This window comes from Trypanosoma cruzi, genomic scaffold (assembly GCF_000209065.1).
Source record: "Trypanosoma cruzi strain CL Brener 1047053516775 genomic scaffold, whole genome shotgun sequence".
Taxonomy (NCBI): domain Eukaryota; phylum Euglenozoa; class Kinetoplastea; order Trypanosomatida; family Trypanosomatidae; genus Trypanosoma; species Trypanosoma cruzi.
The window spans coordinates 396,818-408,591 of NW_001849560.1; the positions used below are offsets into that span (position 1 = coordinate 396,818).

The 11,774-nt window shown below is 48.4% G+C and overlaps 3 protein-coding genes and 2 pseudogenes across 3 annotated transcripts, besides 6 other annotated features; all 5 read left to right on the plus strand.

Annotated features, from left to right (window-relative positions):
• Positions 1-11,774: part of a sequence feature (areas not merged during assembly with more than two copies in the genome that could not be assigned to a particular haplotype) that runs on past the window's edge.
• On the plus strand, positions 217-2,745 carry Tc00.1047053508325.290 (annotated as a pseudogene).
• Positions 868-908: a microsatellite.
• Positions 3,797-5,189: a mobile genetic element.
• Tc00.1047053508325.300 (hypothetical protein, conserved) lies at positions 6,046-6,459 on the plus strand (the record flags this gene model as incomplete). Its single annotated transcript, XM_815043.1, has 1 exon — positions 6,046-6,459. One exon carries the CDS (start codon positions 6,046-6,048, stop codon positions 6,457-6,459), a length of 414 nt encoding a protein of 137 aa, XP_820136.1.
• Positions 7,223-7,261: a microsatellite.
• Positions 7,855-8,157, plus strand: Tc00.1047053508325.310 (hypothetical protein, conserved; the record flags this gene model as incomplete). Its single annotated transcript, XM_815044.1, has 1 exon — positions 7,855-8,157. The coding sequence occupies one exon, from the start codon at positions 7,855-7,857 to the stop codon at positions 8,155-8,157; it is 303 nt and encodes a 100-aa protein (XP_820137.1).
• Positions 7,994-8,022: a microsatellite.
• On the plus strand, positions 8,281-9,300 carry Tc00.1047053508325.320 (protein kinase, putative; the record flags this gene model as incomplete). The annotated part of the gene is made up of 1 exon (XM_815045.1): positions 8,281-9,300. One exon carries the CDS (start codon positions 8,281-8,283, stop codon positions 9,298-9,300), a length of 1,020 nt encoding a protein of 339 aa, XP_820138.1.
• Positions 9,406-9,487: a sequence feature (T-rich).
• Positions 9,610-11,774, plus strand: Tc00.1047053508325.340 (annotated as a pseudogene; the record flags this gene model as incomplete).

Sequence of the window (11,774 nt, forward strand, 5' to 3'; positions counted from 1 at the left end):
TCCGGATTGTCTCGTGCCTCGCTCTCTGCGTGGGTGCTCTGCTCTGCTCCTCACTGATATTTCTGACGTATTGCCGCTGTTGCTGCTGTACTTTTCACTTATTGAACACATACACACGCTAGGAAAGCAAGAAAACAAGCGCTAATCGCTACTGTGAAATTCAAGGGCTCTGAAAGGACCAAAAACAGCACACACACCGTCCACACACACATATTTATATGCTCTCACGTGTTGCTGCAGTGAAGGCACCCCGCACACACAACCGTCGCCGCGTGACCGGATCCAGCGGAAGGAGGAGGGAAGGAAGAGAGAGTGAGCCGCAGAGGCCCAACATGTCCCGGCGTGTGTTTACCTCCGCGGTGCTGCTCCTCCTTTTCGTGATGACGTGCTGCGGCAGAGGAGCTGCTTCTGCTGATGGGCTAGCGCCAGGGGGTGTGCAGCTGCCGCAATGGGTCGATATTTTTGTGCCGGAAAAGACGCAGGTGCTGCCCAAAGAGGGGTCTGAAAGTGGAGTGAAGAAAGCATTTGCTGCGCCTTCTTTCGTCAATGCTGGTGGAGTAATGGTTGCCATTGCTGAAGGCTTGTTCGATTATAACGTCCATGGATATGACTTGTTTGGGACCCTGGCTCAGCCGGCCACCTCAACGTGGTGCCAGGGTCTAGTACTCTTTGCTAGAGAGGAAGCTAAGCGCCTGCTGTTCATGCTTCAAACCCGATGAGTAGTTGTTACTTAGTTTTACGGGCCGGAAGGGCAGATGTTGGAGCCATTCTATAATGGCTGCCCGCGGAGTAAGGTTATCCTTGCTACTGAATTCCTTCGTACGCTTACCAGAGCTGCACAATTGAGGTGTAGTTACTACGACTGGTAAGAGAAGAAAAAAAAAAAAAAAAAAAAAAAAAAAAAAAAACTTGTTTGGGATTCGGCCTTACGAAATTGTGGCCGGGTACATCAAGGCTGCGGAATCGTGGCCGTCCATTGTCGCTGAGGTCAATGCTAGTACATGGAGGACACACACCGTTATTGGCAGTAGGAATGGCAATGATCGTTTGTGTTATTTGCAACGGCCCACAGCAGTTGCAAGGGACAGTAAGGTGTTTCTGCTTGTGGGAAGCGATACTACAAGATATGACAGCGATGATGATATGTGGGTGAAAGATGGCTGGGATATTCAACTGGTTGAGGGTGTGGCCACGCAGTCCAAGGACGGCGTGCAGAGTAAACTGGTCAGCTGGGGTGAACCCAAGTCGCTTTTAAAACAGATACTCAATCACACTCAAGATCAGCTGAGGGATGTTGTGACTGCTGGTGGTTCAGGCATTGTGATGCAGAATGACACGCTTGTGTTTCCTCTGGTGGTGAATGGGCAAAATTACCCTTTTTCCTCGATCACTTACTCGACGGACAAAGGCAATAATTGGGTGTTCCCAGAGGGCATTTCTCCTGTAGAATGCCTTGATCCCCGCATCACCGAATGGGAGACGGGACAAATTCTCATGATTGTTCATTGTGTGGATGGCCAGAGTGTGCTCGAGTCGCGTGACATGGGGAAAACGTGGACGGAGGTCATCGGGACACTCCCAGGCGTGTGGGTCATGTCACAACCAGGAGTTCGTCTATACAAAATTTTTCGTGTGGGAGCCCTCATCACCGCCACCATTGAGGGAAGGAAGGTCATGCTTTACACTCAGAGAGGGTACACCTCGGGGGAGAAAGAGGCCACTGCACTCTACCTTTGGGTCACGGACAACAACCGCACTTTTCATGTTGGACCGCTTTTTTTGGAGGATAATGTGAATGAGACGCTTGCCAACGCCCTGCTGTACTCGGATGATGCATTGCACCTTTTACAGGAGAGGGCCAATGAAAAAGGCGAGGCCATTTCACTTGCCCGCCTAACGGAGGAGCTGAATACAATCAAGTCCGTCCTCAGTACTTGGGCAAAGCTTGACGCCTCCTTTTCCGAGTCGTCCACACCCACGGCTGGTCTGGTTGGATTCCTGTCCAATACGTCGTCCGGTGGCGACACGTGGATCGACGATTACCGTTGCGTGCATGCATCCGTGACGAAAGCATCGAAGGTCAAAAATGGGTTCAATTTCATGGGGCCTGGGTCCATGGCAACATGGCCCGTGAACAGCCGGGAGGATAACAGACAGTACAGCTTTGTGAACCACAGATTCACTCTTGTGGCGACGGTGACCATCCACCAGGTTCCGAAGGGGAGCACTCCTCTGCTGGGTGCGGGTCTGGGGGACGGTCACGGCGCGAAGATCATTGGGCTGTCGCACAGCATGAATAAAACGTGGGAGACGGTGTTTGATGGCACAAAAACAGCACATGGCAGAACGTGGGAGCCGGGGAGAGAATACCAGGTGGCGCTCATGCTCCAGGACGGCAACAAGGGATATGTGTACGTGGATGGTGTGATTGTGGGGAGCCCAGAGAATATACGAACACCTGAGACGCTGGGACATGAAATCACACATTTCTGCATTGGTGGAGGTGAGGGAGACATCAACAGCAGCGATGTGACAGTGACGAACGTCTTTCTGTACAACCGCCCACTGAGTGTCGGTGAACTAAAACTGGTCAAGAAGAGCGATGATAAAAAAGGAAACGATGGCGGCAAAAAAGGAAACGGTGGCGGCAAAAAAGGAAAAGGTGACGGCTCCGTGCGTGGGGGCGTGTCGCGGTTGCTGCTACTGCTGGGGCTGGGGGTTTGCGCCTTTGTGGCCCTTTACTGAGAAATCGCGGTGAGGACTTCCTGCTTCCAGCGGGATCATATGCGTCTGTCGACGCACTCTTTTAAGTAATTGCCGCTTTCTGTGGATGCGCCGTTCATTTTATCTGGTTTTAATTTTATTTTACATCCCCTTCGCTGCGCAGAGCTCTTCCTCCATGTGGAAGCATGCTCTCCCCAGCGCCAGCACCGCGTTTTTTCGTGTTTTTTTTCTTTTTTTTTTTGTGGTCCGACAATTACGGGATCTACTCAGTGTTTTTTTTCCCTTTTTTAAGTGATCATGGGCGCTCTCGGCATTGTGTGCCACGCCGATGGCGCCGGCTAATAAAAGAGACGATGGAATGGGGGCAAGAAACCGCGCTGAGTGTCCAAGTGGAATATAAATAATGTGTGGGCACCGGGGGTTTAAACGACTGTAACGAGTGTATCTTATTTTATTATCTACAGGTGAGACACGCGCACCAACGTGCAGCTTTTTGTTTTTGAGTGAATGCATAATGGAAGACGGATTTATCTTTGCTTTATTTTACTTTTCAGCATGTGTCCCGCGGCTTGCCACGGCGTGGGCAGCCGTGCAGTGTTGCGTTTCACCAGTCATCCTGTTTGTGTTTTTGTCTGGCACTCCTGTGTGGTTGTATTTGCCCCTAAATGCCTTGCTTTTTTTTTTTTTTTGTGACTGTGGGTAAGAACTTAACGACAATTACACGATATATGTATTGCAGTGTACTCCAGCAATGGGGTCCGCACCTTGTCGCGGTGCTGGGGCTCTGGTTGCGTACATCAACTGTGTAGCAGGGCGTTGCTGCGAGCACGACGGAGACCAAGACGACTCCACCCCTCGAGAGGGTTCCGCGCCATGCCCGGTGCGGGGAGGTGAAGCGGTCTGCCTGCAGACTGTCGGACAGAACTGCACGACCTTTTCGCTGCGGTCATTCCGTTGATACCACCCGTGGCGGTGACGTCCACAAGAATTCCGGTTCCGAGGAGGATGGATAAATCACTATTTGGCAGCTTAACATCGCAGGCCTCTCGCCCGTAAAAAGATTGCACTTGCGGCGCGATTGGAGCAGCGTCCACCTGACATCGTTCTTCTCCAGGAAATAAGTAACCGTGGTGAAGTAGCGACAAAAGTTTCTGGCCATAATGACTTTCTTCAGGCCCGCACTGGGCGCGGTGGTGGTGTTGCCATTCTGGTGCGCCACTCTCTACCGTGCGAGCGCCTGTCGCTCTCTGGCACTGACCTCCTGGAGACCATTGCTGTCCGTCTATTTCCGCCAGGCCGTCCCAGCATTTGCGTGGCGAATCTCTACAACCCTCCCATGGAAACTGTTCAAGAATCTGCATTTATCAATATCGTTTGTCGCTTGGGCCCGAAGCGATTATCGCGGGTAAACTGAATTTACATCGTGAACTTTGGGTCAGCCATATACCATCAACGACTGGAGGAGAGAACTTCGCCGCTATTTTAATTGATTTCAATTTTGAGCTGGCAAATGACCCAGCGCAGGCAACACGGATCACACATCGTAATGTCTCGTCCCCTGACGTGACCGTGTATTGCGCCGTACGCATTTCCCACTGAACATTCGCCCCTTACATGGATTCGGACCACTGCTTAATATGTTACTCGGTAGGGATGGACGATGGCACTCCACGAATAGCCAACACGCCGCCTTGACGAAATAAAGCCACCTCTGCCCTGCGTAAAGCGGACTGGCCTGCTTTCACCTCGTTGTGTGAAAAACCCTCCTTGCCACCGCGTCTACATGGTTGGACATCCGCAGAGGCATCTTACGAGCAGCTGAGCGCCATGTCCGCGTGGCGGCCGTGGCAGCTCCAAAAAAGATATGGACACACGAAATGGAACAAGCCGAGTCCGCTGAAGAAGAAGCACACAAAGCACACACATTGCCTCACCTGGAGACAGCCTACTTTGAGCCGAATTTACTTGAAAATATGGAGAAACAAAATCAAGCCTTACGCCGTTGCTCCGCTGTGCTTCTGGAAGTCCGCGCGAAAAAACTTGGGGCCTCACCCAGCACAGACTGGCGATATCTTCACGGCATGGCAGCGCCGCACCCTCATCCTCTGGAATTGGTTGTGCTCCGCACTGATCTTCGGACCGCGTCTGCGCTCTGCCTCGGCAACAGGCGAATCTGCTTGTTCGTCATTTTGTGCGGTTTTACGTGCCACGTTACCCTATACTGTCGCTGCTGCTGCTGCACTTCTTTGGTTCCTGGTGGATGGGAAATGGATCGACCTCTCACGCAGTATTAACTTGACGTGACCATCCGTGACTCTTTGCTTGGCTCAGCCCCTGGCCACGACAACATGTTGAATGAATTCCTGCACCGTCTCGGGCCCGTTGCGCGCGGCACTCTTAGAACGATGATCCACAACTCCTTTGCAAATGGCAGCCTGCCTGAAGACTCCATGAGCGGAAATGACGACGGGGACTCTTCTTCACCGTCTCAGGCAGATATTTCTTGGTTGCCATTGTCTTCCGTGGTAAAAAAGAGTGATGATGAGGACTCACTGGGGTCGTGATTGAAGGTGCTGCACATGACGGTAGAGGCAATTTTTGTGAAACGAAACAGCACCAAAAAGCAACAACAATGTTTTCCCTTTGTTTTTTCTTTCTGTCTCTTTCTCTCCCTATATATATATAGTGTGTCTGCGGCTTAGCTTCCTTTATATGGTTGGCCTTATCATTACTGTTACGGATGTCCCTCACGTGTGATATTATTATATGTATTTGTATGCACATATTCTTTTCTATCTCTGTTAATAAATGCAGTAGAAATAAAGTATGGCATATGTCGATCAGGCTATCGGTATTAGGCGAATGGACGTCTGATAGCTCAATACAGAAGTGCGAAATATGTGAGACCAAATTTAATTTCGGGCGCAGGCGTCATCATTGTCGGTACTTTGGCGGTATTTTCTGTGCGTCATGCTCGAGCTTTTTCGTCAAATTACAAAAGCTTCATTTAAATAAACGACGACGGGTGTGCCGCAAATGTTTTGAATTTCTTTGAAAGACACCGCAAGCTACAAATCCGTCCTGTGCTAGTGCTCAGAGCCACCATAAAGAGTTGAACGGTGTGAATGCTTGTAATTGCGAGTCCGATCGTTTGACTACCGAATCCGCCCAGGCAACAACTGTTGTCTCTTGGACGCCACGAAGAGAAGAAGATCGAAATACCGCAGGTACATTTCCCGACGAGGAGAATGCTGACGATACTGATTTGGATGATGACGACGACGATGTTTCTGCTGCTGTTGCAGGTGTGTATACTCCCCTATGGATGATGGCCAATACACCGGTAGCCTCCCCTTTCTTGCTGCACCGCAAGACAACCTTCGGTATTCAGAGGGCTCTGACGTAATTCCTGTTCTTATTTATGTATCAGCCACGAGGTGTCAGGTGATTTTAGTTACGGTGAGTGATGGGGAAACCGTGTTGATGCTCGCTAAGCGTTTGGTGGATGTGCAATTCAGGTTGGACAGTGGATCTCTCAGGTCGATTAGAACGGCTGCGAGAGAGATTTTGCTGCAAAAACTGAGGTTCTCAAGTGAATCCATTGTTATAGAGAATGAGGCTAATGCGAGTGATGTGGCATCTCATTGTAAACACTTGGTTCTCTCGACTCTGTCTGTTTCCGAGCTGCAACATGCGCACGATGATGATCCTATTGAGGGTGTTTTTTTTCCGTAGCGAACTCTGCAGTGAAAATAAGGACGATATGATATGTTATTTGTTGGTGTTTTATTTTTCTTTTGTCTCTGACACAATTTGCAGAAAAAAAAATATAAATAAACGCTCACGAAATCGACAAGAAAAAAATAGCCCTCATTTGGCTGCCGTCTTTTTTTTTGGTTTTAAAAGAATTTCTTTCGTTTAAGAACTGTGGGTTTTCCCTCGTCTGCGTTCTCGCACTCACTGAGAAACAAAAGGAGGAGGAAAAACTTATGAATTCATGTCCTTCCAATTGAAGTGCCAGTCCGCCCTCCCGTGGAATACGTAAGTGTTCGGCCTTGCAATCCGCAGTGTTCAAAACATCTCATATTTATTGATTTGCAGCGTTTTTTAGTTGTTTTTTTTTTAGAAACTTTTTGGAACGAATGTGCGAGTCGTGGGGGCGAATTTTGGTGGTGCTGCGCGGGAAGGTGGCGGCTGCAGTTTCTTTCTGTCGTCCCACCCGCCTCCTTCATTGCGCTTCACGCGGTGCAGGGGAGTCCGGCGGCTAAAAGGGGCACTAAATTAAGGCTGCAGCTTTGCTACTTTACGACGAGTTTGGCTATTCTCGATTTATTTGTCTGATGGCTTTTGTTGCGTGTGCATGAGTGCTGGATAATTTTTCTTTGGAGCGCGTTGATGCAGAGCGATGTGTGATTAAATTGTCTTCTCCCATTTTGTTGTTTTTTCCTCCTCTCACATTTCTGAGGAAAGGACGTCAACGACCTCATCTAAGCAAATGTTCATTTCTTGTTTCTTTTTTTTTCTTTTTCTTCCTTTTACGTTTGAATAAAATGGACGTTTCCGCCTTTCTGAAGGAGTTTTAATAGGGCGAGGAAGGAATCTGGCGGCAGCGTTCCTTTTGGTGGCGAGGAGAGCGCGGGTGCCGCAGGTATAACAAACGCATTTTCACAAAACGCAACAACAAGTGGACGGATTTTATCTCCGGATGACTCGGGGGAAAGTGAGCAGAGCATCAGCGATCGTGAAGCCGAAGATGCGCCGCCTTCATATCTCTGAGAAGCAAGAGGCAACGGTGTGAAGCATTTTGGCGGCGCACGCAGGAGGGAGGCTTGGGCCGTTCACGCGTGTCTTTTACAGAGATAAAAACGTACCGGACGAATCAGTGTCTAAAGACGGACAGCAGCATCCCCAATGCGACAGTTCGGAGGGCAACTCACTCCATTCCTTTACGAATAGCAGCCAAGAGGGGTGGCGCGTCAACCGTTAATAAACTACGTGATGAGCTCTTGCGGAAAAAGAACTCTCTCAGTCAATCATTGGTGGTGAGGGAGCATACAGGCAGTTGTTGTGCGGATGATTCTCGGGAGTGTGCATTGAGCACAGGCGCTGAGGAATTTCTTGTCTGTGTAGATGATCTTGTTGCCCCTGAGAACACGACTATGGATCAGTCTCCCTTTTTTGATTGAGGATCATGCGGCACGACTGCAAGCCAAAAATGAGGGTGATGTGGCCACAGCCACACCGAAATATTCCACGGAAGAGCAGCAGTCTTCTTCTCTTCCTCCTCCTCTTCCTCCTGTTGAGGTGGAAGTGTGCCATGAGAAACCCAGGACTGAAAGAGTGAGTTTGTTTGCTCGAGCAAAGATGTACTCTGGTGCGACTGCCTCTGTTGTGAATAGAGAGTCAGAGGTCTTAAATACGAGAAATTTTTGAAATAACTAGATTCTGACGTGGAGAAAACAATAACTACCACCACCACAAAAAATGGGTTCTTTTGAGATAAATTGGAGTTCTTTCAGTTTCTATGCATGTGCTCATTAGGGAGGGGCATTGAGAATGATCTTTGGGTGCGGAGGGATTTTGGCATCACCGGAGTCAATTCTTTTTGTTCCATTTATATTTTCACGATGCCGTAGAATGGAGGAGAGGGGTGAAGAAGAGAAAAAAAGAAGAGAGAGGTGGTCGCTTGACATGGATCGTTTTATTATTGGACCCCCAATTGGTGAGGGCCGCTTTGGCGTCGTTTGTGCTGCAGTTGCTAAGGAATCTGGAATGCCAGCCGCAATCAAATTCGTCACAACTCCACGTCTCGATGAGGGTATTCCGCATCCCACAGCGAGGGAACTACTTGTTGCAATGCGATTGGTGCATCCTTTTGTTATTCGGACATATGAGGTAGTTCCGTGTGGCTGCTCCTTGGCGTTAGTGATGGAGCGTTGCAAGACTGACTTGGCAGCAGTCCTCTCAGGGAGAACTGCCGGCAATCCTCTGCCCGCGTTAGAGGCAAAGTCTTTATTTAAAATGCTTCTTTTGGCGTTGGCGTACATACACAGCGAAGGTGTTCTTCATCGAGATGTGAAACCTTTAAATTGTTTCTTGACTGCGGAGGGGGAACTACGCCTCGGCGACTTTGGACTCAGTCGTGTATGGGATACGGAAGCATCCATGACTCACGAAGTCGTTTCGAGGTGGTACCGAGCTCCCGAGTTACTTCTGGGCCAGCGACACTACGGACCCGAAATTGATGTGTGGTCATCAGGGTGCGTATTTGCGGAACTTCTACGGGGGCACAGTGGTGCTCTTTTTGCAGGCGATGGAGATATTTGGCAGTTGTCACGAATATTTGATGTATTAGGGACACCGACGCCCACATCGTGGCCATCGGCGGTGCTGCTTCCCGATTGGGGAAAGGTGCACTTTGAGCCGAAGCGTCCTCTTCCTCTCCGTGAATATTTCCCGGATGCCTCTGAATGTGCATTGGATTTGTTGCGAAGATTACTTTGCCTGGATCCTCAAGAGCGTTTGACTGCGGCTGGCGCCCTTCGTCACGCCTACTTTAGTGAATACCCGACGTGAAGGTCCATGGATAAAGGGACGCGGGGGCTATATGTGGTGTGCGGGGATGAAAATTGGAATTGCTCGTATAAATGCGTGCTTATTTTCCTTGACAATCCTTTTTGGTTGTTGTTGTTGTTATTTTAATGGGTTATTATTATTATTTTGATTATTGTTTAAATTTATTTTTATTTTTTAATTATATTTTGGATTTGTTCTTGTGGATTTTTAACTGTGAAGCCCAATTTTTTGTCCAAAGTAAAAGAAAACTAACGCGTGTGCGAGAGAGAGAGAGAGAAAGAGGGTGACGAGCACATATCTAACATAATAATGTATCGTTGCTTCCATCATTTCTCCACGTTGCCACTGGCGTTTGTACGGCGGGCTGCTGCAAACATTTACGTCAATCGCCATATTGGACCATCAGCGGCAGAATCAATTTCTATGCTTCGAATAATTGGCAAAGAAAGTCTGTCGGACCTCATGACTGCTGTGATCCCAGAGAATATTTTGCGAATTCCTTTAAAAGAGGCTCCGGCGATGAGCGAGCAGGATGCCGTTTCGCTTCTCCATTCACTGGGTTCACGGAATAAGGTATTAAAGAGCATGATTGGGCAAGGATACTATGAGCCAGGGCACACCACCTGTAATGCTTTGTAACGTTATCGAGAATCCTGCATGGTGCACCCCATACACTCCTTTCCAGGCTGAAATAACTCAAGGCCGTCTAGAGTCCCTGTTGAATTTTCAGTCCATGATTATAGAATTGACAGCTATGAATTTGGCAAACGCATCTCTTCTTGATCAGGCTACTGCATGTGCTGAGGCAATGTACCTTGCCTTTCATCACGGTCGAAAGGAGCGTATGACCTTTTTTATTATTATCGAGGGATGCCTTCCCATCTTGCGTAGAGATGGTGAAAACGAGAGCTGAGCCCCTTAAAATAAAGGTTTTTGTTGGTGACCCAAATTTGATTGGAGCGATTCCTCACTTTGTGGAATTTTGGTACAAACTCCAGATGCCATGTGGATGCTTCATGATTTTACGACACTGTTTGAGAAGGCAAAACAACACGGTGCCGTCAGTTGTTGTGGGACAGATTTGATGGCTTCTGTTCTTCTCAGACCTCCGGGAGAAATGGGAGCCGATGTTGTTTTGGGATCTGCCCAACGTTTTAGTGCCCCACTAGGGTTTGGGGGGCCTCACGCCGCATTTTTTGCTGTCAATGAGGAATTTAAGCGATTGATTCCGGGTCGCGTCATTGGTATAAAAGTAAAGACTCGACGGGCTGTCCGGCCATACGCATGGCGCTTCAGACGCGGGAGCAACGTATTAAGAGGGAACGCGCCACATCCAATATTTGTACTTCACAAGCTCTCCTAGCAAATGGTGCGGCATTTTATGCCATTTATCACGGTTCTGAGGGCTTGAAGGAAATTGCGAGCGAAATGCACAGTAAAGCCAAAATAATTTCTGTTGGTTTAGAGTCTGTAGGGCATACAGTGGTCAATGGTACATTTTTTGTTACCGTCACCGTAAATTTAAAAGGTATAACGCCTGAAGACTACGTGACATGCTGCGTGGAAAAAGGCATTAATATTTTTGTTGATTATAGTCATGGCACCGTCTCTATATCGGTGGATGAGGCCACTACCGAGGGCCATGTAGTGTCTCTCTTGGAGGCAGCAGGGCTAAAACTTCCTGTGATAAGTGTCCTTTCAAAACTCGCAGAACAAAAGAGAGCAATGCCTTTGCAAATGTTACGGAAACATGTCTTTCTTGGGCGTTCAATCTTTCAAAAGTACAAAAGTGAGAGTGAGCTTATGCGGTACCTTCACCGTCTTCATAGAAAAGATTATGGTCTCATGCATGGTTGTGTGCCCTTGGGTTCTTGTACCGTGAAACTTAATCCAGCTGCCGCCATGTTGTCCTTGTCGTGGTCAGAATTTACCAACCTTCACCCTCTTGCACCGACGGAGCAAACGCGGGGATATAGTGCGTTGTGTTTGGATCTGGAGCAGAAAATAAGAGATATTACCGCTTTAGATGCCGTATCGCTTCAGCCAAATAGTGGTGCTCCGGGTGAATATGCTGGTCTTCGTGTGATCCGCTCGTATCATAATTCAAAAAGGGAGAGCCATCGCAATGTTTGCTTGATTCCAGAAAGTGCTCATGGCACAAATTTTGCTTCGGCTCTCTTGGCAGGGACGGTGATTGTAAAGATAAAGTGTTTGGCGGATGGAAGGATTGACATGAAGGATTTGGAAAATTCTTGCCAAAAGCATACAAAAGAATCTCTCGTGCATTATGAAAAAGTATCCGAGTACGTATGGTTTGTTTGGCAGGGAAATCTTGGCCATTACTTCGATGGTGCACTACCATGGAGGGCAATGTTATATTGATGGTGCAAACATGAATGCCATGGTGGGTTACACAGCACCTGGATGTATTGGGGGCGATGTGTGCCAGATTAATCTCCACAAAACGTTTTCAA